At 39.4% G+C, this 26,816-nt stretch overlaps 1 protein-coding gene across 14 annotated transcripts in view; it reads right to left on the minus strand.

The window, feature by feature from the left end:
* The window catches only part of FAM214A (family with sequence similarity 214 member A), a 49,399-nt gene that overhangs the window by 3,779 nt on the left and 18,804 nt on the right, over positions 1-26,816 (minus strand). For 2 of the 14 annotated variants that reach the window (XM_040601769.1, XM_040601770.1), the window contains exons 3-14: positions 25,986-26,082; positions 22,432-22,519; positions 14,159-14,343; positions 13,111-13,313; positions 12,537-12,662; positions 10,417-12,268; positions 9,799-9,915; positions 8,763-8,842; positions 7,849-7,957; positions 6,858-7,016; positions 4,864-4,932; positions 3,800-3,999 (exon numbers count right to left, since the gene is read on the minus strand). In XM_040601769.1, coding sequence (XP_040457703.1) covers positions 3,800-3,999; positions 4,864-4,932; positions 6,858-7,016; positions 7,849-7,957; positions 8,763-8,842; positions 9,799-9,915; positions 10,417-12,268; positions 12,537-12,662; positions 13,111-13,313; positions 14,159-14,343; positions 22,432-22,519; positions 25,986-26,000 — 3,203 coding nt within the window. In that variant the 5' untranslated portion in view covers positions 26,001-26,082. Of the gene's footprint in view, positions 1-3,799; positions 4,000-4,863; positions 4,933-6,857; positions 7,017-7,848; positions 7,958-8,509; positions 8,599-8,762; positions 8,843-9,798; positions 9,916-10,416; positions 12,269-12,536; positions 12,663-13,110; positions 13,314-14,158; positions 14,344-22,431; positions 22,520-24,018; positions 25,884-25,924; positions 26,083-26,816 lie in introns of those variants that run through there. The other 12 variants (XM_040601777.1, XM_040601768.1, XM_040601773.1 and 9 more) reach the window with 9 other exon arrangements.

The following is a 26,816-nucleotide window of genomic DNA, read 5'->3' on the forward strand; positions in this document are numbered from 1 at the left end:
TTTCATGGAAGGATCTTCTGCAGCAAAAGTATGATTTATATTAATTCATATAGAACAGACAGATCTAGGTATCAAAGCACCATCAAAGTAGAGCTCAATTCCCATTTTACACACAGATCTATCAGAAAATAATTAACAAGGTCTGTTTTTAAACTTCTCAAGCTCACTGTTTTCTTGTAGTGAGAATCCTGCAAGACTCCCTTTGCCCAGTAAATAACTCTTCCCTCTAACGTGACATTTCTGAGCATGACATTTCACACTGGTTGAAGGAGGGCAAGCGGGAGACAGCAACAGAGCTGAGGAGACTCTTCTTACCTCTGCTTCCATGACCCAATTTTTTCCTTTGAGAACTGTTTATTTTTACTAACTGGGATTTAGAAATGTTGCTTTTCACACATGCAAATACATTGGAACAATCAAGAGACAACCATTACATACACCCTGGCAGGGTGATGTGGAGTGGCCAGCATGGGACCAGCTCCAGATCTGTGGCAGCTCCAGTAGTTTTGTGTAAAGGAATCAAGAAAACCACAGAGGTCTCTAACAGATGGTGTCCTAGGAACAGTAACAATAGACAAATACAGGAAGGCTTAAACAAACAAATATCAGATGAGCTAGAAAGCCTGGTAAAGAAAGTGACAAACATTACTGAAAAAATTACAAATACAAGCACAAAACGTACAGATTTTATAGGCCATAAAAACTGACAAAGAGAGTAAGCCACAGGAACAGGATACAGCAGGATGATCACAAAAACATATGTAGCAAGGTATGTTTTGCACGTGGAAAAGACTATACAACACAATCTATAAAATCTGCAAGTAAAATCAGTAGGGCAAGGATACAAATTTCTAGATCAGGAAAAATGCTGAGAGATCAGAAAGATCAAGAAATAACTAGTAAATCAGTAATAGCAGGCGTCTCCAGGTTCCACCAATAAGTGTATCATATGCCACATTTTTTAAAAAGTTTCTCAATACCTTGAGGAATCACTACTTTTAACAACCAGTTTCAAGTTTACTCGTTTACTCTCCACCTAGCCTTCAGTAACAACCCGTTTTGCTGTTAAGCAACAATTACGCTCCCTGCAATTAAAAGAGGCATTATGTCAGTAACTAAAGCTGTTGACCAAGCATTAAAAACTTGAAAAATGCTGAGCTGTGGGCAGGTTAACTGGTTAATTGCCTTTTACAGGTAGGGGTGCCAGAATGTGACCTAGAAACCAACGGAGGGTCGTCACCTTCTGAACTCTGGGAATAAACGAGGCATGAGCAGAGCTGGACTCACAGCTCTTATGCTCATGAAGATTTAATCACAACACAAAACCCATTGCTTCACATGCAACAAAAAAGTTAAGTCATTTCTGGAAGATGCTTGGGGGATAAACTGCAGGTGCAACTCTTGATTTTCCTATATGTGAGTAACTTTTGCTGCCCACCACAGCTACATTTGACATCGCGATACTGTACCTGTGGGTACCAATGTGGTTTCGATGGGCATTATCGATCAGCATCTCAAACATACAAAACTGCACACAGTAGATCTGACACTTTTAAAGAGTAGTGTAGAAAATCTGGCTGCCAATGTCGAGTTCCAGACCTATGCAAGCATTTTTGCCGAATTACCACTTGAAAAGAAGCTTTCATAATGTGAGTGCTGACAACTGTGATTAAGGCCTTGTAAGCAGATGCGACCACAATGCAGCTTACTGGTGGTGATTTCATTTGTTTTTTTGGAGCAAAATTTCAACGTGTAGGCTTAAGATGCTTGTTTTCAACAACTATTGCAACTAAAAGTGAACAGTTGTTCTAAGCCAACTAGAGTAACAAAAAAAATAATCTTCCCAATTTAAATATTTTCAGTTTATTTATAAGTTTTCAGTAAAACGGGTTTGAGGAAGCATTGCTGCTTTTAACAATGAAGATTTGAAACCAACTCACATATGAATTAATATACTACTAAAACTTTCTAAGCTCTCCTAATTAAAATCCATCTTTAGTAAAGAAGGCTACTACTAAACCGACAATTGAGTCTTTTGTAAAATCTGAAGTACTCTGTATAACGAACCACAAGACAGATCAACATAAGCTATGGTAATATTTCAAGGAGTTTTGCCATTCTTCCATTATGAGAAAAGGACCCACTGTTTGGGTTCACCTTGAAGAAAAAACCTTCTGACACACTCTGCAGGTATTCTCTTTCCAAATTTCTAATTACACATTATAAATCCATGAGTTGATCCCTACCAGAGGTTTGAAAGCTGAGCTAAACGAAATTGTACAGGTATTTCAAAGCATCAGAACTGCTACATTCCTGCCTCTCAGCAGGTGTCAGAAACTGGAAGCTCATAAAAGAAGGCTTCTAGCTATGAAAGACAACAGAGAAGAAAGCAAGTTTGCCTTCAAATAGAAGTAATTATGGGGTCTGTCTACAAAAAGTTTGCAAACTACATTAAAGCAGAAACTGAAAGAGGACACAAGTCTACTGCTCGTCATGCCTGTACACCAGACCCAGTTGGCCAGATTTTTGCCCACCTCTGCAGCTGATGCCTGTCCCCAGTTCCTCTTTCAGGTAGATGAACATTACAAATGTACAGAACCTTTTATTTGGGCTACACACTCTTGCAGAATGTACCCCGCAAGAAAAAATTTAGGAAGTGGTTAAGTTAGACATGGCAAGTTAGTGTGGTCTGAACGGATGAATTTCAATCCAGGCTAAAATTTGCAATGAAAACAGAGTTTAACAGCCTCATTGTGATGATATTTTCACACTCCAGTAAACCATCACACATTTTTTATGACTGTCAACTTTCATTTAACAGTAAAGCTGGAATCACTGCTTTAGACAAAGTTGTGTTTCAAAAGTCTGCTGGGTAGAAATCAATGCTGCTAAACAGGGAAAATAATATGTACCAGAAGTAATTCTACAACAAGTTAAAAAGTGTAAGAGATTTGATTTTTTTCTGCTTGCTCGCTTCAGAATGTCAGCCACCGTTGGGTTTGCCAGTTTGGGTTTGCTGCAATGAAAGCACTGGGTCGGCACGTATGTGGGTTTGTTTACTACAACAATGCAGGCAAAGGTCTGCAAACTGCAGGAGGACAGAGTACATATATCATTCCTCCTTTGCTTCAAACTGCTGTCTCCAGAACATCCCCAGAGCAGCAGCACAGTATCTGGTTTCAGGCAGTGCTTCGTAAATCATTTAAGGAAGATTGTGTGAATATTTTATGAAGTGAAAGGCATTATCAGCGGTATTGCATCATGAAACAGGCATTTACATTTTTACCACTAAACACTGTATTTTTAGGAGGAATGCTTTTCATGTCGCAAGCTATTCTGGTGAAGAGGCATGTGTGTAGGACACTGGACACCTTCTCTACAGTGATCCTTAGTTTTGGCTTTCGCCCATGCAACATCCACACTCGCTATTTCCTGTAACCTCAAGAAGTACGTTGATCCAGCCAGAACTAAATCTCTCTTGCTAAGAAAAGAATTAAGCTTTACAAGGCTACACAAAATACTTCAATGCCAAGAAAAAGCTTTAATATTTTAACTTGGTTCCTCCCAAGCAGAATCCAAATTATTTATTAGCTCTTCTTCCTCTACTGTCTATCTTAAAGACCAAGTTAAAAGCATTCTTTTTTTAATAAAAAGTCTGTATACAGAAAGGCTGGCTGGGAAAGAAATCTTGAGATAAATTTTGGCATGTGCTTGACTTCTGTGGTTTTGGTTGGTTCGGTTTGGATTGTTTTTATCTGTTTTGTTGCGTTGGGTTCTTTTTTGAATCCAAGGAGCTTACCTCAGATGTATGAGGTAGCGTAGTAGCCTTTCTTCAGTCTGTTGACTATTTTCTTTATTGACAGTTCTCTTGATTTCTCGTCTCACAGGAACAGAAAAAGTTCTTTGCCGTAGGAATGTTTGATGATTAGCTGGCATTTCTCGCAAGTCATAGATCACCACAAACATCTTCACCACAGTTTTGTTAGGGTTAAATAAGGTCTGAAAAGACAAACAGTTCAATACAATACTCTTTAGAGATGAAAAATTTAAAAAAAAAAAACACAAAACACCAAACAAATAAAAAAACAAACCCCACCTGCCAAAACAGTCACTGTCCTCCACTTTGTTCCAGTGCCACACAGAAACATTTATGTAAAAAGATTGTGCAGTTTTTCTGGTTTTCAACATTTCAGCTACTAGAAATTCCCATATTTAAATATAATACTAAACACAGCCTAATCTTAATGAAACACTATAGTATATAACCACTGTTACTTTGCTAATCTGCATCCCCTTTTTTGTTTATTTTTCCAGTCAGCTTTTTGTCTACACTGTTTTCTAGACACAATATGCTCATAGGAAGCACAGTGGTGGACTCCACTTTTAAACCTGAAACTACCAATATGTTATCCCGGGTTGGGTTTCTTTTAAAAGAAAGGGGAAGACTGTTAGTTCTAAGCTGTGATTTACTTTCTGATTTTATTACAAAGAACAGATGAGGTCAAAATCTTACGAGATTTAGATACAACTGAGTATTCAATCTTAATCCCTTTAGAAGGATTCCAGAATTAACACTGTAGCCTAATTACTTCCCCATTACTTCTTCAAAGCCATGATGCCCTCAACTATTCTGAATCTTCAGTAACTGATTTTAAGTCTCTTCACAGCACAGATGGGTTCAAAAGGTTGGGAGTCTCTTTTGTCCCACAAATTACACAAGATTTAACTTTGAATAACTTTACTACCTACGGAGATGCACATTTCCACTGATAGCTTCATGCTCATCTCCAATAACCTCATCGCCTCTGCATGACTTTCTTGGTATCAGTGGTTTCAAGTCACCCTTATCTGCTGAGTACGTACCACTTGTATTGTTCCTGAAGGCGGTACCCGATAACCCCTTTTACCAAGGGACTCTAAAGTAATTACACCCTAGGAAAAGAAGGCACACATTTAATTCACAGGGAGAGTTACATACAAATGCAAATGTTCTATTCCTATAATTCTATTTATTTGAAAAACAATCAGTAATGTATATATAAAAACTAAACCCAGAAGGCAACACATTTAAGATGCAGTTAAAAATCAACAGCAGGGGCCTTACAAATACTTTGTCAGATCATTAAAAGCTGGGCAATAAGGGGTATGTTCTTCTCTTTAAACAAGAGCCAAGTTTCTGTATCTTTAAACTAGCAGTTTGGGAGCTACGGCAAAACACAGCTTTCTTTTCAAAACGGCTCGTAAGTTAAAATGGAAGATTTGTCTCCTCCTTTCCATTTGTACATCACCTACAATTGCACCAATAATACTCCAAATCTCACAGAACAATTTATGCTTTTCAAAGGCAGCAGATGCACTTAATCTTCCCTTCTAATCCAAACTTTTGCGACGATGACATCTGCTTTTGTACCAGCTGTAATCTACAGATGGGAGCATCCCACGCAGTGCTGTATGTAACACAGCTGAGGCCACCCACCCTGATGGTACTGCCCTAGAGCACATGTTCAATTCACCTGCAGCGCACAACTGTTGTACCCCATTGCACTGGGCTTAAAAAAAAAAAAAAAAAAAAAAAAAAAAAAAAAAAAAAAAGAAAAACACACACACAAAAAAAATTCAAAAACCCAAAACCAAACAAACACCAAAAAAAAGCTCCCAGAGCAGAGAAACTAGCTATACAAACAGAAACAATGTTTCTGATGATGAAGGCACTATACAAACGTCTATTAATCCTGGGAGACTCAGCCATAAAAGCATGCTTAGACCATGTGGAAAAGCCTGAAACAATGAAACCCAGCTAGGAAAACAAGCAATGCTACTTTAACCATTTGAGGAACATCAGAATCCCTTCAAGCTCCTGGAAAATCACATGAAATAATCTAGAAAGATTGAAAGCAAAACAACAGATACTTCTTTGCAGTGGTTCAGAAGAGACGTATACAAGTTCAAACTCTACTAATCAACTTGCAAAGCTATATCATTTTCTGAATACTTTTAAATTAAAACAGAAAGTCAGAAATATGGCAAGTTCTATGAATTTAAAATCAAAATTTTGGGATAATCAGATGTTCACTGCTTTACTTTCATGTTTAAACTGACTATTTAGCATACTTTAGACATACACATATGAAAACCTCTAAAAATTAGATTTGTCACCCAGGTAACACTGTTCCTTAACAGTCATTCAGAACACACCTAGCCATCTGATTCAGTGCTAGCATACAAGACATCTTTTCCTGGTTACAAGGAAGCACTCTGAAACATCCAAAAATTGTGCTGTCACTGTAGAAATGTGGAACAGAACCAGCGCGCAGATACCCAGAACACAAACACCGCATTGATGCAAACATCAGCAAACCACGCAGCTTATGTGAGCACCGTGTGTCACGCTAGCTCAGCCAACACCTGCTTTAACAGGAAGGGCTGAACAACTTTGGAGTCTAAGGTCTCCATCAGCAGTTGTACCTTGGCCTGCACCTAAGGCACTGGCAGAGTGTTTAGCTGCCCAGGGCAGCTGCTTGTTGAGACAACAAAATGTATCCCATTAAGCCCAGCTATTGCCTCACTGCCTATTTTAAGTTAGATAAAGAGATATCTGGCAGGGGTTGATCAGTCCAGCGTGGAGGGAGACAAGTACGTTCAATATCCTAAGACAAGAGCAGCTGGATGGTGGGGCAGTGCAATGGGAGGAAAAGCACTTGGTAGGGATAGAAGGGAACAGGAGAGTTCCACGATAACCAGTTGAAAATAACCAGGTCCCTGCAAATTCCTGCTTCCTGACCCTCTACTCACCAAGCTCTTGTTCTTCACCTCTACCTATCAGAACTTGTTTAAAATAAACCCAGCCACACACCTACCATGTAAGGAGAGGGTGCGTTATCATCTGAAACACTGTAGAATGACACTTCAACTGGCAGAGTCATGTGCGTGGGACAAAAGACTCCACTTGCTCCCACTTCTGCTGTGAAACCTTCCACGACACCAAGCGGGTCTAAGCGAAAATTCAGGACAGATTCCTGAAAAACAAAACACATACAGCTTCATTTGGGAAAGCCTCAAATAAAATACAGCAAAACTAAGCAGCAAACAAGGAAAACTTATATAAGAACTTGGGTCTTTTGTAAGGTGACCTGTCAAAAATCAACACTGAAGCAAAAATTATGATGAACAGCAGAACATTCAGCAAGATGACAACGGTTTAAGAGAAAGCATCATCCAAATCCAGTCATCACTCAAACTGGTGCAAATGCCCACAGAGAATTTTACTGCAGCAGGATCTATGCATGATTTTCCTTGAGATATACTATCTGAAAAGTCTAGAATCTGTAACTTTCCTCAACATATTCACCCCCATATTTCACAAATATTGAGCACAACACAATCCATTCATGCACTAGCTATTAGTTAGTGATAGCTGATAAGCTACGTGAAGTGAAAAGCTGGAGGCTATGCTTCAAACACATTCTGTTTACTACACTGATTTAACACCGCTTTTGTGACACATTAAGTAGACTTTAAGAGCAAAAATGTAAATCCTTTTTTCTAGGTATGTTATGAACATGAACAATTACAGGTTGTTAAATCTCATTTATGTCAACAGAACTCCTCCTAACCTGACCATAGTGGGAAATAAAAGTTCTAAGCAATTCATTGTATCTGAATCTGAGACAGATGATGTCTGGGGCATGAAATGTGCCTTTCAGCTGGAAATTAAAACAAATTTTATTCAATTTAATTATGAACTTTTACATTGTGATCAGGCTGGAATTATTCCCAGTAATGCACTTTCAAAAGCAGTACAGTAGAATACTAAAAATACCCACAAGAATTCTAGAGAATATGCAATACCTCAAAGTTTCCCAGAAGGCTAAGACTTGTTACTGGTGGAGCACTAGAACTTAGAATTGGTTTCCCATGGTTCTCTGGATCACTGTCTCTGTTTATACATTGTTGTGGGCTATTAAAAAAAAAAAAGAACAAACATAAAGGATAAAACCATTTGCCTTTTTTTTCTGGGTATAAACAGCTCTATAAAGAATCGTTTACTTACTGTATTACAAAATGTTGTCCTAAAGAAGTAACAGTTGAACATCACTTGTTAATGCTTTAGCAAAACATTTTCTAGTAATGTAGAACTTCTGACAGTTTTTTCAGTTAACAAGGGATAAATAAAGACAACAAGAATTTAGGTTGTTCATTAATTCCATTAGCAGGAACCAAAGTATCAGATTGTTTTCTCTAGTACGCAGATATTTTTGTCTCACACCATGAAGCTTTGAACATCAAACCACTCTACTAAAAGCTGTTTATCTTGTGTGTACTAATGTATAAAAGGTCATGGTTGGTCCCTTTTAAACGTTAAGTGCTCTGAACAAGTTAAGGCAAAATGTTTAACCTGTTCAACACCACGAACAAAACATAACACAAAAAACCCACTGATTTGAAGAAGAATCAACTATTACTATCTTTTCTTTTTGAAAATTCAAGGGTATTTTTACAGCATACCTACCCCTGCACAGGACAGAGTTCATGCCAGCAGCAGCTGTCGTACCATGGTTATGGCCCAGAGCTAACCTGGACACTCCTGGGGCAACTCGGCTGCCAATACGTATTTCAAAAAAAAAAAAAGGGGGGGGGGGGGGGGGGGTTTTGAAAGGCACCCAATTTTTGGCTTTGCCAACATGCTTTGTTGTTGCATACAGGTATGTATATACATTATGTTTCCCCCAAAATTCTTAACAATTCTGGTAAATAAAACATACCTTCTTGCAGACAAACATTTCAACTGCAGCAGTGATGAATCCAGATCAAAGCACCCAGACTGCGTTTTTCTTTGAGGAACCTCAAGAGGGAAAGAAGATGCTAATTTGAAAACTGTACCACTAGTGAGGACAATTTTGCCAAGTGAGCACAAGTTTGCCAAGAATTTGCATTACATTACAAAATTACAAAAGCAAAGCAGAAGAGAGTAATTCCTACACATTCTAAACCTAGTGAAGAAAATTCTAAAATTATTAATGACAAGACTGTAAATTTTGATTAACAGCAAGTACTTAAATAAAGGCTCATTCAAGAGGCTGATGTCTCTCTGGAACAGTCCAGAGCACTACTAATAAACAGGCTGTAACAACTTCTATCCAAGTTTCCCGAAAATATGACGGCCTTTACAAGCGCTGAAGAGTAAAACACGTCACCTATTAATTACAAAACATCACTACTTCAGTAGTTTTTACTGTGACTGCCTTTTTCTTTAAAACTCCCAACAACCTACCAAGAACTGTAACATTCCCCAATGTCTTTCTGTCTTACACAGCATTTGTGTTTCACTTAGTGACATCTCTGATTGCTGAAGAATATCCAGTACAAACCGGTCACGGAAACAAAAGCTTTGGAATAATAGGCAATCAGGTATTAATAATTTACACAAAACCTCTTAAGTGACAAAACATATTAGCTTAAACTTAAAACACTAATCTCCAAACTGCTTTCTTTTGTGCCTCTAAAATAGCATCAAAGCATTTTTTTGCCGTAGATTTTTCTAATGTCGCCTTTTGTTAACCTTGACAGGATCTCAACAACTAGCTCTAATATTTTCGTTTCCAAAATTATTGTCCAATTTCATTTGAGTGTGAACTCTCAAGTGTCCACTTGTAAGAGTATTCGCTCTGACACTGAAAGTAAACACACACACACACCCCCACCTAGGTAATTTGGCAAATTTTTTACCATACACAGACACTAAACAAAATGCTTCCTTTGTCAGTCAAAAGGTAAGTTGTAATTTCAACAGTAACTTACAGGACTTGAAAGCAGAGGCAATCCAGTTCTTGGATGAAAAGCCTTGGTTGAAGTTCCATCCAAGGATCGAAAATTATGTTTCCGCCATATATTTGTGTGTTTTAGAGACGGTGCTCTCTGTCAGCAAAATAAATTTACTCAAGATATCAATGGGATATTTCAATGACCTACCACAGTAACGCTTTGCTTGCTCTAACAAAGACGACTTCTGAACCAGGTGGATCTGCATCACACCGGGATATTATGAAACTTTCAGTGTAAATTCCCCTTGACTCAAACCTACAATCACACAAACTGCTCACTAAAGATCACATACCATATAAAAACAGCAGTGTCTGAATAAAGGGACAGGGTGCCTAACTGCCTATGGAAACTGTCCTTCATAATGCTATCACCGTGAGCAGAATAAGACAATGTTCTCCTCAATGTTAAATTTATAATTAAGAAGGTATGGGGGAGGCACTACCAGCCAAACGTTACTGCAGACCAAGAAGACAATAGTAACACACGGCTTCATACAAAGTCAGGCTTGAATTCCTCTTCATATTGGTCCTTAGCAGACACAGCACAAGCTATCTAAGAGCAGCTAAGAATTCATCTTTTCCTCTGTGTATTTACCTGTACATCTGGGTTCTTCAGCCGCTCACACTTAACTATGCAGTCTTCTGTAGGTTTCTTCTGACAAGTGCTTTGGAAATCGAGGCTTATTGGGTCCTCATTCTCATCGTGTGCAGTTTTTGTTTTATCTTGTTTGCTTTTGTTTTTGAAACTGTCATGGTCTTTATTTAAATAATTTTCAATACTAATAAGCTGAGTATTTTGCTCATAAATATTTGGTTTTTTTGAGTCTTTATCTAAACACTTAAGCTCATTTTTGTGCAAAGAGTCAGATACCTGCATCACAGTTGCTTTTTTTGTACCTTCAAGTATTCTGCATTTATCTACCTGTAAATTGTTAAAACTGTCTATGCCATTGTTCTCACTAACAACTGTTCTTTCTTTTAGTTTATTTGTGCAAATCTGTTCATCAATGCTGCTCAAATTTGAACACTGTTTAATTCTGTTGGTTATCTGGTCTTTCTGTGCATAACCAGAACTTATCATTTCCAATTTATCTGGCAATTCAGATTTATTTTCTTTAACACATGATGATGATGTATGAATGTTAGTAAATGCATGAGAAGTTTTATTTGAAGTTTGATGAAATGCATTTCGGACAGCTTCACTGGGTTTTGCTAAAACCAATTTTCTTCTTGCTTGGAGTTTCAGAGAAGCCTTCAATTCTCCATCAAACCTAGAAGGACTGACTGGAGTATCAGGTGTCTTCATCCTTGATTTACTGCTGTCTTCTAACAAAGAAAAATCAGATCTAGCAAAAGAAACAGAAGATGATTCCTTGCCTTTCTTCAGCAAATTTTCACCTTCATATGTACTTCGGAAAACTTTGGAAGTAACGGGGCTAGTCTCATGCACTTTGAATGGACGTCCAGTGACATGAGAAGTAGCTGGATCACAATGAATCAAGTGTTGGGCAATCCTTGCTATCACCTCCTGCCGCTCCTGGAGCAGAGAATCGATTAGGGGATTACTCTCTCCTGCCGACTGACGGCCACAGTGGTTCACTGGAACACGGGCATCGAGCAGACTGACCTCTGGTACCGCTCTCGTTTTGCCTTCACCACCATCTTCTTGTACTGCATTGTCTAAGCCGGCAACAGAAACTGGGGAGGCTTCCTTGCCTTTCCTTGGCAAGTTTTCATCTTCGTAAGTACTCCGAAAAGCTTTTGGTGTAGCTGAGCCGTTCTCATGTATGTTGAACGGGCGTCCAGCAACAACCGGTGAAGTAGCCGGATCACAGTGAATCAAGTGCTGAGCAATCCTCGCGATGACCTCTTGTCGCTCTTGAAGTAAAGAGCCTATCAAAGGATTGGTTTCTCCTGTGGGCTGGTGAGCGCAGTGACTATTTGAACCACGGGAATCAACTAGAGAAAAGGATTTAAAAGTTCTCACAGGTGTTTCACGAGATTTTGTCTTATTGTCCGCTGTAGCATTATAGCCCTGAACTTTAGGCTGTGACGCCCCAAAGTCAGATCCAAGTCCGGTAGATGGATAAAGTTTTAAATTTCTGATAGATGTAGTAAATTCAGTTGTCTTTTTTCCATTAAGTAGGCCTTCAGGTGTCATTGTCCATGTCTGTTTCCCACAGAAGCGCTGCGGACTGGAGGTACTGCATTGCTGTGCCACACTAGAATCGCTGCGCTGATGTAACTTACGCTCTTGCATTCGCTTTTCGTAAAAGCTAAGGTTCGTGTGAATACTACAGGTCAAAACCGGGTAATTCGATTGTCTGGGCAAGGACTGGACGCTGACTCTCAAGGCCACATTGTGAGAAACATTAGGAACAGGAAAGACATGCTCAGTCGGTGTCTGGGAGAATGTCCATTGCAAGTCCACATCTGCAGCGCTCACCCTGAAACAATACAGAAGGGCATTTACAGAAACATTTAAGTGAAGAGTCTTAATTATCTACTTCATAACAAATGTCTAAGAAAAAGCACTAGCGACGCCAGCAACTGCTGTACTTTGTGAAGTATATGGATCCTACATAACTGTCAGAGCACTAGGCCAACAGCATGGCACTTTCTGAGAGCACAGAAAAACAGAAGGGAAAAAGGTTTTAAGACAAGTTGAAACAACCTACAAAGAACAAACGAGGGGTTTTTCCACCCCAGACGCACCTGTACAGAATGTTTCGGGGAACAGCACCATGTGAAACGCTCAGCCACGCACTTAGCTGAGAGAAGAAAACAAAAGAGCGAACAGCCAATAAAAGGGTCTTCTCTTCAATAAATCGATCTCCACTCCTAAAATGTATTAAGAGAAACACATGGGTGTTGGTAAGAATATACACAGAGAACGGTTAGAACTAAAACTAGGACATTATCAGATCCTCGTTCTGAAAATAAAGCACAGCTCAATCAAGCAAAACAAACTCCTCAAACATTTCAACAATTACAGAGCCTGATTTGTTTTTATCCACATAATAATTTACACAATTTAACATAAATAATGTCTAAAAATGACCATTTTCGGCTAGGAGCATTTCATACTCTGCATTGTTCCATGTTCACTGCAGAAACTATGAGTAGAGGACTAAGATTAAAAGATGCTTCAATTTCACTGGCAAATAGTGGTTTTCTTAAATCAGTCCCCAAGGCAATGGGCCAGTTCAAAACCACTAACTGGTTACTTCAAGGACTTTAATATGACAAGATTCCCGCAACTATCAGCTAACCCTAACATCCAACTTACTGTCGAGGAACTGGCTCCAAAATCCACCTTTCTAACAGCAATGCATCTTGTTTGATTGCAGGATCATTTAAATCATTCCCCTCGGTGGTGGGCCCTTCATCGCTATAGCAACAGTCTGGAAGTAGCATCACTTCTACCATGACTGGAATATTGTTCTTCCACAGTAGCATAACCTCAGATCTGGTTCGCCTGGCTTGACGACACTGTGGGAAAGAAAAAATGTCAACATAAGCAAGCCATAAAAATCCTAGCCAGATTTAAATCTACCTTAAAAGCATGTTCCAAAGTACTGGAAAAGGGTAAGGGTCAAATTCTGTAAACTAGGTTTCACCAAATCAGACATAAGATTCCAGAGCTATTAAATGAAAAATAATTAACAAATCCTTTATGGCTGCCATTTGAGCAGCTTCTGTAGAAAGTTAAATGATCTCATAAATGAGCACTATACTTTGCTACTTTGTACCACTCTCAAGTCATCCTCTTGGATAGACACACTCAAGCGGTATCTTTGTAAATTCTGTGTCTTGGAACGGGCTAATTTCTGTATGAATAATAACTTAAATTCACACAGCACTTAGGAACTTCTACTTGAGATGGGATTCTCCAGCCTTACTCCCAGATGGGCTAGATTTGATGTACTTGTGTTTTTTGGACCACTAACTTTTCAAGAAAACCTGGAAAAGCAAGAAGTTCAGCAAGTTAGCCTAGATTTTTTTAAAAAAAAACTAAACCAAAAACGAAACCCGAGACCAAGAATGCTAAGTATAGCACTCTCCATTTGCATAATAAAGACTCAAATAGGTACTGCATTCAGGTAGTCATACAGAATTTCATGTTGAAGGATAAAAGGCTTAATGATCTCTCATTTTAAGGATGTATCTATTATTAGTACAATACTGAATTACATACTAATTTGAATGCAGGACTGACAGAAATAAGTTGCTATTCATGCTTAACTGTGAATCTGCCACGGGGTTCTCAGCTGACTTTAATCACGGTTGCAAGGATGTGCACCAACACACTTAAAATGACATGGGTACCATCTTACCTGAGCCAGTTTGTCGCTGCATTCATGCTTAGTTGTTGGCGGCTGACTTGATTGTGCCGGTGGGCAGTGAAAGCCCTCTGTTCTGCCCTTGATTGAATACTCAGGCGTTCGACCTTCGGTGATCAACAAGGCCAAGGAGACCAGGAACTCCTCAGCTTCATACTCAAAGTATTCATCCAAAGTATCTGTCATTTCAAAAGGAGAAAAAATAATTACATCTGCTTTATATAACAAGCTTACAACTGCTGTCTGACCCCACGTTTTGTTTCAATTTACACTTAAAACAAGAGATACGCGAAATGGATCTTTCTATCAGTCTGGCTGCACCCCCCATAAAGCCCAAGTTACTGTACCAGCTTTCCTCACCTCACAACGTTGTCACTACAAGCAGATGAAATCAAAGATACTCTAAAGAAAGCTTCATGTAGTAACTGGTCAATGCACCAGATTTCAGTGAAGCCAAGAAACATGTTTGTGTTGTGAACCACAGCTGAATCACGGCTTCTCTGGAAGAAAACAAGTTTCCTGGACTCTAGTGGGAGACGTCTGATGGCAGTATGACTTGGCATCATTAGTATCATGTGACAGATAAAGAGAAGCCACGGTACATCATCAAATACATTAAAAATTGAATAAGAAAAAAAGGAAAGGTTTACTTCTATTAGAAAAAGTGGGACACAATGTTCTTAAGATTTGTATTGTGAGGCACTCCTGCTGAGAGGCAAGGCTTACTTGAGAAGTCCATTTTTAGCTACCATTAACACATAGGGAAGGTTCCCAAGGAACATACAGAGTACTTATTGTTTTGTACCACGGCCAGTCTATACTTGTGCAAAGAATTAAAACTCAACAAGTCTCCATAGACAAAGCAGCAGCTGGCATTGCTCTTCATGAATTACCCAAACACACTTGATTCCTGCAGAGGTAGGATGCACCAGTCCTCTGATTTTATCGTGTTTTGTAAGGCACCCTTGTCCTCCTCCTCCCTCATCACGAGGATGTCACACATCATTCAAACAGAGACAAGTACAACCAGACTGTGTCATTCCCCTCTCTGCTTGGTAACGCTTAAGTATCAAAATGATTTAGTTACCGAAGTGGTTACAGAAAAATCTCTTTTCTGAGAAAGCTAAAACATATTCACTTCAAAGTCTATTTTAAGAGCAGCAAAGAAAAGCAGGTAGAGGCAAGGCTGCTGAGATTCTTTATTTTAATGCTTTAGGGGAACTAAAGCACATGACATCTTCACAATTCTAGCTTAAGTGTCCTATGTCATCTACCAAAACAAAATAGCCACAGGGATACAGTTAATTTCTATTTATCTTTTGATTACCATGCATAAAATAATTTTCAACTTGGAAAAAAAGAAAGAATTCAGCAGTCTTTTTTTTTTTTTCTTCATTCCGTAATAGCAGAGCATTTGGCAAACATAGCAAGACAGACCTGAGAGATCAGTACAAGAAGGGATGCATGAAACAAAAGCTCCAATTAAATGTGCAATTACCTGCATATGCAAATTGTAAAGTGTGTAAAACTAGCTTCTGCATGTACATGTTTGCCTAGCCCAGGCTTGTATTGCACGGACCCCAGGGCTTCCAGCCTATTTTGAGGGAACGACATAAGGCAAATAAGAGAAGCCAGCCCACTGCCAGGGAACTCTGTTCATTGCACAGGAGTCTTCACCTTCACTGACTCTTTTCCCCCTTTTTAAAGGGATGCACTTACAAAGCTGCTTTGGGTGACAGGGATGGGCTATAACTGGGAGGAGCCTCTCCCCACCATGCACCCACACCTGTCCGTGGCACACGTGGCCACACACCACATCTGCATGCACGCATCTGTGCGTACTACACTGGACTACCACAACCCGCACAAGTCCCATGGCTCCACCATCCAGGAGGGAGCAGGGAAGGGGCCCTTCCAAAACAGCCACCCCTGCCAGCTGCCTGCCCCTACCCCGGGAGCACCCCGACCAGGAAGGGACGGCGGGCCCTGGAAGAACAGGATGCTGCCAGGACAATTCATCAGGCCACCACCTGCCCTCAGGCAGAAGAAAATCCAGAGGATAGATGAGTTACCCTGGAGGACCCCATATGGCACATGAACAATACATTAAATCATTCGGCATGAGTTAAAATGGTCATTCATCTGACGGATGGCAGAAAATGACTAATAAAGAGTGCACGAAGGATTAAAGGAATGGTAAATAACAGAGAGGACAAGATACTTTTGTAGGTGACTCATATCACTACCAAATTAGGCACCTGCACATTTTTTCCCCCCTCCCCCCCCCCAGCTAAAAGTCAGGTGAACAATAGGCAAGTCATACTTCGGGAAACAGGATTTGGAAAGGCTCCGAAAAGGATTTGGGTATTACAGCTGACAAAAAAACCCAAAACCCCCAAACAACTGCAGCATTATCTTCCTGCTAGCGCAAGCACCATGCTCATCATTGTACGTCTAAAGGCCAGGGTAATGCTAAGAAATCCACACCAGGAAGGATCACTACTGGAGTATTTTTCCTACTCTGACACAGAAGTTCCAAAAAACTAAGAAGTGTTCAGCAGGAGTGATATTAATTTAAACAAGAATTGCCTCATGCTTAGCAGACTAAACAGAACGGGAATACATCCTTAAGAAAATGTGTAAGAGGAATTCCGCTTAGTTAAAATATGTAGAGACGTCTATCATTTTAAAGAAAAAAAATTAAAGAGCTTAAGACATGCAGGTGTTTATGCAGACAGATCCCATCCCAAACGTCTTACTGTAGCAGAAACATGCACAGTAAGATGCAATACCTCACCATTTACACTACAGAATTGTAAATGGCAAGTAACAGTAAAATAAATAGACATGCCCTTCAATTAACATTAGCAGCTTACCATGGGAAACAGCAGACATTATTTATTTGGCTTTTTCAAAAATCATGCATTTTTGATCAAAACCTTCTGGACTTGACACAAATTCATTGTAAATCTGATGGCCTGAGTGCTTATGCTGAACTAGTTAGATTCAGGTAAAAAGCCACCCACTTTCTGCATTAAAAACACCCTGATACCAAAGCTTATATATTAAAATGCTCAGTAACTTTACAGATAAAAATCACAAATCTGCATACAAGCCATAGATAGTCTAAACATGTCCAAATGCGAGATCCAGTGAATGCAGTAAATAAGCAAGATCTAGTGAATAAAGCAAGGTAAATAAATCTGAGATAATCATTACTCAAGAGTCAGAATACATACATATTACTTAATGTAAACAGATGAAACTTACTTTTAAGTTAAATTTGCAAACACTGCCTCTGTTCCTGTATCAGACCTATTATTTCAGAAGCAACCAGTTTCTTGCCTTAAGGATGGAGGAGAGACCCAACTAGCTAGAGACACACATTCGTATTGGCTGCAGTTACAAAAACACAATGTTGTTTCAAAATCAAAACTGCATCTTATTAAAGGATGATAAACAGCAAGTATTGAACTAGAAGATGCTACTGTTTTCTAGCAGCATTACAAAGGCAGGGCCAACACTTGAAAATTACGTCAGCAACGTTACAAACGAGGTATTTGATCTGAACTTTAAAAAAAAGAAAAATTACAGCACAAATAGCCATGGGTGTTGAGAAGTATGTTTTCCTACGAAGTTTATGTGGCATACCGACTTTTTTTAGCTCCACTATATTTCCATATCATTTAGCAACTTCTAAGACTTTTCATAAAGTAAAAAACCCTATAAATATTAAGGAGCCTGGTAATTGTTCCTATACAACAGACACAGATGATGCAAGTTGATGTAATTGAGGGCAAGGGTGGAAAGACATTTATAGAAACAGCAAACTCAGTGTTTAGTTTAAAGAAAGTCTTACTCTGTGTGCGCGCACTGTAACTGTTTGCTTTTGTTTATGAATCAGCCCTGTTTAAGACACACAGCATATATTGTGCATAGAATAACATCAATCCTACAATCTAACTATACAAATATGATGATCATTCTGCTTCATGTCTAGCAACAGAACATGCAGGCATATAGCATAAAATATGCATCCCAGCAGCGTCTGGGGTTTATTCCCCTTAAAATAGTAAAAAAAAACCAGTTAGTTGACACAAGTACATAGGAATTAAAGTAACAAGGCACTACAGCCCTTTAATCAATACATTGAAACTAAATTTTATTGACCAGGTGGTCACAAGAGATAGCAGCAGATGTCAAGACTACTCTAGAAGGGAAAAAGAGACAAGTATAAATTTAGACTTGAAGCTACTACACATAAACCAAAACATACAAAACCGGAGAACTGAAACCTGGAGGCACATCATTTTGTCTTCCTTTTGTTTCCTGCACATACCAACCTCAACAGAACTGATGTTCTACACCTTATAGACAAAGAGAAAAGCCCATTTAACTAACGTCACAAAGAAAGCCGTCAGATCCTCGTCCTCCCCCGTGCACAATCACTGAGGCAAAGAAGTCACCCTCACCCCAAAAAAGTTAAATTGGCTCACATCCTACACCACCTACGGAAGTTAGGTACGTGGTACTAGTGAGTCACAAATCCACTTAACTGTAACTCAAGGATTCTCCCAACACTTCAGTTACTCCAGTTGTGCCCAGCTGACTCCTTTCCCAACCAGGTCACATTTGTGTGGACCAACTCCCTTCCCTTTCCTTTCGCAGCATTTTCTGTAGTAATTACAGAAAGTGTTTTCCTGAAATATGTATATTAGAAGAGCATTTAATCTATTTTCTAGGCTTAGACAGGAAACACCACCGAGTATCACGTAAACCCCTTATGTTCCAGCAGCAGATCCAGCTGCAAGCTGCTGCCCTGTCCTGCCCGGGGACAGCCCAGGAGAGCTCCTCCGGCCCCCTGCCCTCCTCCTGTCACCACTCCACAGTGCCACCACGTCACCTCTCTCAGTCCACGCTTATTCTGGTGTCCTAGCACCTTTCATACTGCACTGGACACCACAAATATAGAATCATAGAATCGTTTAGGTTGGAAAAGACATTTATCTACCAAGCTTGTCCTCCTTTTCTCAGGAGGAGAGCTCATTTTCGTAAAGTGCCCTTCTTCAAAGACAGACAAATTTGTTCAGCTTGAAGTATCCATTAGTCCTGGCCTCCACTGATCTGGAGAGCTATTTTCTTAGAGAAGCCATGAAACAACTGCTAATTGCCTTTAAATATGCTCGGTAACAGTCCAAACCTTCCCTGGAAAATCTTTAGGCATCCATAATGGATTTTGAAGGCCACCGATTTAAAGTAATCAGATTTCAACTTCACTTTTTAGAGTTGAAACCGAGCAAGCAAAACACTAAACAGAACACGGAGGGCATGGTCTTGGCTGCCTGAATTCCCAGCTGACACAAGCCCTGCTCCTGCCCTGCCCCAGCTGTCCAGCGGGCATCATGGCATGGTTGCCCACCTCACCTCTGCTTCCCTCATCTGCTACAATTTTTTTGGAAGGCTAAAAATATTGCTTAAGTACTTGGATCTTATTTTTTTGAACTCTTAGTACAGACAGTTCGTAAGGAGATGCTTCAGTCTAAGAGTCCCATGGCAGGAAAGTCAGGTACACTGGAGAAAAAGCAGCTGCACTGTCAGCATTCAGAACCCATCACCTCCTAGCAAAGGCATCACTCCGCATTTAAAAAATTACAGCAAAAGCTCTCTAGCCCTTCCCCCAGAACAGTCAGCTCTGAATTAGTTTTATTATCTTGCTATTCCAAAAAGTAGGTTAAAGGTAGTTCCGTATTTTAAAAGGCAGGGATTCAAGAAACTACTGTAAAGGAAATGAAACACAATGTAAACATTTGACTAACAGCTTCTCTCCTGGAATTAGAAACACCTACGGATGCTTCAGCTAACTAATTCCACCTTGTGCTTCACTTCAAAAGAAAGTTGCCCTTGAACCCCCCAAATTCATGATTCTCTGAATGAGCAGTCGTGTTGTGTTTGCGTATTACAAACCTGTAATTATATCTGAAGTCACACGCTTCAAAAGCCTTGAAATATTAAGAGTTTAAAAAGTCATGAGATGGTCTACTTGCTTCATGAAATGAACTATTAGTTAAGTTCACTTAAATTCAAGCAAATGTAATGAACTGGTGACTCACCTTATCTTAGGAATACCCCTATAAAGATTTTTGCCCCCCACATTGACTGCTGTCTTAGATTCTTAGGGCTCAAGAGCTCTGAGCTCGGGGACAGCCATTATGAAAACATGAGAGCAGCACAGTACTTCATCCCACTCTTGCTGCCTCCTTCCTTTTTCCAGGGTACCAAACTGAACCACTACCTCATCATCAAAGCAGTTCAGCTGCAGGCAAGCAATGGCAGCACAGGAACCCAACACTAGGATCAATGCATACCTGCCGTAATAAAATTGCTGGATCTGCTTGGTTTTGTGTATGAGAATAGGAAGAAATCCACTTCCTTTTGTGTTGTTACACCAGTTTATAATTAGAAAAGCAGAACAAAGCACACCATCTTATAAGTACAGGGGGATTTTTAAAAATCAGGACACAGCTACACGGCAGTTGAAGTTGCTCCAGAGCAATAAAAATCAATCAGCTCCAATCAGTGCCATCAGCTCCACTCCAGACTGCAGTGCTGCAGTAACTCCCTTGGTACGTGTGTACCACTGTCTATCTACCGCGTGCTGCTGCTGGACACCTCTCACAGCATCCAGAGCTAACCTCCAGGCAGCCTTACTGTAAATAAAGTTACCGAAAAGGGATTGTCTTACAGTTGGTCTTGGAGGAAAAAGCCAACAAACTAAAAACAAACACAAAAAAAACCCCCAAAAATATACAATTCACATTTTACTAAAACTTACCCACATTCAAACAGCTTAATAAGTGTAGAAATACAATCCAGTTACATTCATTTAAAGCTTAAATTTCCTGCAGTAATCCTTGAAACTACCACTCTTTGGGAGTGTAAAATACAGACTGTTAAACTGATCTGGGTGTTCCCATCTTGCTTCCTGCATTTTGGCTGACATCCTATTTTGCCATCACCATACTGCTTAGTGAGTCACTTTTCTTCCAACTGTAGCTTTCTATTTTTACCTAAGCAACAACAGCGTGACCTGCTTCTTTTGATTTTTTGGCATTAAACCAAATTCTAGATCCAATATTTGCACTTTGATCAGGGAAACTGGTTTTATTTTCTCTTAACTGGACAAAGAAAATGAATACTTAAGAACAAACGATGTAAGCTGATTTGTTTATAGCTCCACAAGAAAATCACAAATTGTGAAGCAGGGTTGATCGTTATGATTTCATTGTCTGTATTCAGAAGGAAAGCAGTAGCTGAAAATGTGAAGTTTGAGGCTCGTTTCAAACCACAGTTCACCAACAGTTGCAAGAGAACTCGTATATTCTAAAACACGGTTGTTCCACTGTATCCTGACATGGGTAAATAAGTGCTGAAATGTCAGTGTAAAGCTGGAAGATTATCAGTGCTGCAATCTTTAGCATTTTAAATATAAGTCAGTTGGAGGAACAGAACATGCACTTTTTGCTGATCCTTAAACTTACTTGTCTACAGAACAGGTTACAAAAGACGCTACTTGCACCGACATGCTATAACTGGACAGGTACTGAAAGCAAAGAGGACTTGTCTCAGCTAATGCCCTTACTTAAGCACACATTCATCTGTTTTCCTTTACATTACAGTTTCCTAGATTGTAATTTCGTTAAATGTGACTACACAAAACACTCTGATGTTATAATATAATGAAACAAACATGCCTACCAGGAGCAGACTAAGCAATTTCTGAGGTTTCCATTCATTCTTCTCTAGCTTTTTACATTTTTCCCCTTGATTAGCAGATGCTCTGCCTAAATTAGATTATGTTAGAACAAACCGTGCGATTCAATAAGTGTACCTGAACAAAAAAAAAAAAAAAAAAAAAAACAACCACCACTTAAAAAACCTGACAAAGCAATAGGATTTCTAATTCTGCAACTCAAAACTATTTTTTCAGGTATTTCTGCTGGTTCATAAAAGAAAACAATTAGGAGAAAACATCTCCTGTAAGTAATATGGGCCACTAAGGTTAGAACGGACACTCTGCTGCAGTTGGAAGGGAATAAAGGGTCTATATCAAGCCTTCACTCTCACCATCAATACAGTGATTTACCACCCTCGTAAATAGGCTGATACAAATTTTGCAGAATTATATTGAAAACCCATTACTGAAATGCTCCTGTTTTCAATCCCACCCTAGTTCACAGGAGGAAACAAGGGCAATGTGGAGATCAGACCTAGGCTACCTTCACAGTCACCGCTACCATAATGTGAAACCGCGTCCAACATGCTTGGTTTGGCCAGCTGAAGGAGCCGTGTGTCACCCTAGAACAGAAAACAGAGCGCACTTAAGCTTACAGAATACGTGAACATTTCTTCCCAAAGTATCTTCTGGAAAAACAATTAAGACCTTTTATATCAATACACAAATTTTTCTAATATGAGATTTCTAGATATATACACAACCATTATTTTTTTCACGCTTCTTTCACTGACATAGATGATGATGACTGTTTCATCTTTCATCAAGGCTTCCCCAAACTTTGTTTAGAGATGAGGATGATGACAGCTGATGACCATCTTCACTATAGTTACTCGCTAATTCAAGAACCAGCTCAGCAGCAACTACATGGCTGGAGACTCCCAGACGGAAAGCTTTCATCAGTTTACTCACTTTATGCTAGCTGTAAACGTCATACTGCGGTGGCTCCATAGCTGTTGCTTTCTTTTCAAAGGAAGCTCAACGTGAATTAACAATGAAAAAGCACATATATATGGCTAAGCCTCATCTCTTTCTGAAGGCCTATCATCCATGACAGTTGCAGCAATTGAGTACTGAGAAGTCTAACTCCATTTGGAAGCCAAGATATCCCTCCCATTAAATAGGTTGACAGCAGCTCTGCATTAAATTCCAGCTGTGATAGCGTTTTTATAATACATAAATAAAAACGCATGCCAGATAATTTGAGGCATTAAACACAATACAATTCAGGACAACAGACGTAAGTTTCCTCTTTAATTGGTTTAACAATCCAGCTTGACAAAGATTAAACTATTTGCAGACTTCTGCAATATTTTATACAGAGATTGGTTTAAAGATGGAAAGTGGTAATTTGTGATAATAAATCATTCTCAGATGTTACTGGAAAACAGCATGGGACTGCTTAAAAATTCTACAGTAGGTATTTCAGTGCTTCTGAGAACTGCCAGAGAGCGCTTGCCCTCTACTTAGAACACAATATGTTTGCATCTTGTGCCGACCAGATTTCTGCTAAAGCGTTACTCAGTTCATTCCTCCATAGCTTATCATCTTCACAATATACTCAAGTATCTTTGGGAACAGTACAGTGATGTAGGGTTGCACTTAACAAAAAAATGTTGTGGTTTTTTTTTTTTAATTTCCTCACCAACACCAAAACTTAAATCTGCTAGGAGTATTTCACGCTTTATCTCATCATCTTAAATATTTATTGTGCTTAGAAAGTTTTGACAATGTATTTTCAAGTGTTCTTGTGATAGTATCAATAAAACTACATTCCTCCTTAGAAAAGAAGTATCTAGCAGCCTTCAGCTTTCAAAAAGATTTTGAGTTAAGAGTCATTAAGAGCCTGAACAAAACTGTAATAATGGGAGCACACAAAACTCCTGCTGGGGAAGGCCAGCCACACTGTGTGTAAGCACAGGTCCCACTTTGGTTTATAATCCCTAAAACCACTGCAAGACAAAGAACCGTTAGATATCCCATTTGCTTCAGACTGCAGTCAGAGTTCTTGAAAATAAACCAGAGTGAACATAAAAAGTACAATGTGAAAGCACTGACTCACTTTTGGGTGGAATCAGCAGGGATGCCACAGCTGCTGGAGTCAGGGAAACCCCCTGGAGAAGTACCATGTTGACTTATGGGATCGCACATTACAGAAACCCTTCACTAAGCACTCAGCCTTCAACGCAATGTTGTTGTCAAAGCACACGAAGTTACTAAAGCACTTGGCCTTCCACAGTCTGAAACATACAGTAACTAGTAGCCAAAATCATCTTCCCACTATGATAAGGTGCCAACAAGCCCAGCTGATGGTTTTTGATAGCCACAATCTTCAGACTCTGAAGTCAGGAACTACTGACTTCAGTTAATTTGAACTTGCACAAATCAGACATCCCTGGTAACTCCTCCCTGCTTTTAATCTCTTGAAAAATATCTTTTCTTCAATGTACAGAAAGATACAACTGTTTGTAAAGACTGCTGAGGAACTTCTCACGTTGAAAATCTCCTCAAAGCTACCTATCAGTATCTATTTTTAATAGATACTGCAATTTCTCAGTTTTACTGTGGTAACCAGAAAAACCCAAAATAACAGTAAAGCCAGAGAAGGCTGTGAGATGGGGGGTGAGCATAAGTCTAGATGTTTTGGGAAAACAAAACCATCGATGACCTAGTCCACTTCTTGGTGACTGTAATCTACACTATTAAGACTATTAAAAAACCTGAGGCCTCCCACATGCATGATTCGTATGTTCTTTCTTCAGGGGCAAGACTTTTGATCCTCATCTAGAAGTGACACATTTTCAAAAAGTTTTGGTTTCGTTACTAGCATTACAAATTCAGTGACAGTGCTAAAGAGGTGCCGTCAGCAACTCACCAGCACAGCGATAAGCCCTTCATCCACTCAAAAAGCAGCTCCTCCACCTCAGGGGTGCACAACACTCAATTTCCAATATTCTGTTGTCTTAGAGGAAGTTATAAAAACTACAATGTTATGAATCAGCAGAAAGGTCTGAGAATGCCAGCACTGTTACCCCAGGTCTGCTGATATCCCTGTTTCAGACAACCCAAGATCCAGATAGCTGAAGTTTATTTTGCTTTATTTTTAAATCCTGGAGAAGATGACAGACTGTGCAGTTTTCCATGAGGCTGAAGACACCTCATGGGCTAGGAATTAAAAAATCTGCAACTATCTAGGCAGTAATGAACTTTTTGTTTAACCCAAACCATCAGAATAGTCATTTTACATGTCTAGACCTATTTCATCTGTGCAAGTTCTGAATAGCTTGATGGATGCAGGCTTTGTTCCTCTTTGTTTTCACATAATTTGAAGAATTGCCAGGATCTAGCTGAGTGACATTTAGCTTGTTACAGTTCAGATTTACTTTAAGATTTTTAAAAAACAATCAGACCAATGAAATTCTGGAGCATTTAGACCTTGTTAGGTTTTCCCTCCAAACATACACGCATCTTGGAATGTATCTTTTCAAAAACTGGGGCCACCTGAACACTGAAATTTCAAGTAACACACTTGTTTGCTTACAAAATAAGTGTCTGCTTTCCCTCTCCCCTTCATTCAACCATTGAGGCAGGCTTGCATTGCAGCCTTGAAAGCTACCAGAAACATCCAGCCACTGGGCACCTCATGGAACAAAACAAGTTTATAACAATCCTAGATGCAAGACACCCACACAAAGTGCCAAAATTAACACTACTAGAGCAAGAATAATAGTGGTGTATTCATAACATATCTGTTCAAAACAATTCTCCCTTCAAGGGAAAAAGTGAGTTCATGGATGACTGCGCCGTTGCTGGCACGGAGCAAAGACAGGCACGGTGAGGGCCAGCAGGCAATAGTCTCCCTGCACAGCACTGACCTCGAGTCACCCACCATCCCTGGCCTCTGCTCCAAGTTTATTGGTTGCACGTGTGTTTTGTAACACCCTGTACTGTGTATTCTTAGAACATACTTTCCAGAGAACCGAAGGGACAGGGCTCACCCCTCAGCGACCACTTCCAGCCCAATCTCACCAGCAGCAGCACCATTCTGCTCCTCAAGATAAACCAGCAGTTTACAGAAAAGTAAAGGATCCAGACTCTACGCTTGCATGCTCTAAAATCAGGTGACCTGTGAGTCAAGAGACAGAGCAATAAATTATTAGGAAAAACAAAAGACTACACTAAAAATAGTGTACACTAGCAGCGTATGAAGAACAAGGTTTTTATCTAGTCAAAGCTCAAGGCCCTCCACAGCCTCTTTTGTATTCTGTGCAAAGCTAAGCTGACATAAGCTAAGACAGATACACAAATAAAGCCCCGCTTTAGTTCTTCCCTGATAACTTGCAAACAGATATTTAATCAAAAGCACACAGCAGGGAAAAAGAAAGTTGAATTTCGGACCAGCAGAAAAAAAAAATTAATGTCCAAAGTAAATATTCAAGGACACCTAAATCAGAAGATGTCAAAATTACTTTATTTTACAAAAAGTTGCTCCAAGCTGCCTTCAGCTCAGAAATACCAAAAAGTCACTATCTGCTACACATCATCTACTAGCATAGTTCAGGCAACATTAAGGATTCACCTACCTGCCAGTTTTAATAGATCTAATAAATTATTTGGAATTCTCAATTTGAGCATCAAGCAATTAAAAAAAAGAAAGAAAGAAAAAAAGCCCCTGCAAACATTACAGAATCCAAGTGCCTGACAGCCATACTGTGTTTTGTCAACCCTCTCAGTTACCAAAAAGATTGTACGGAGATTTTTTTATTTTTTTTTTTTAGAAATCAAAGAAAACAAGTTTCATTACTATCAAGTGACAACAATGCATAATTTTGTTGGAGGAAGGGGATCTTTTTTTTAAGT

Source organism: Falco naumanni, chromosome 7 (genome assembly GCF_017639655.2).
Source record: "Falco naumanni isolate bFalNau1 chromosome 7, bFalNau1.pat, whole genome shotgun sequence".
In the NCBI taxonomy this organism is placed as follows: domain Eukaryota; kingdom Metazoa; phylum Chordata; class Aves; order Falconiformes; family Falconidae; genus Falco; species Falco naumanni.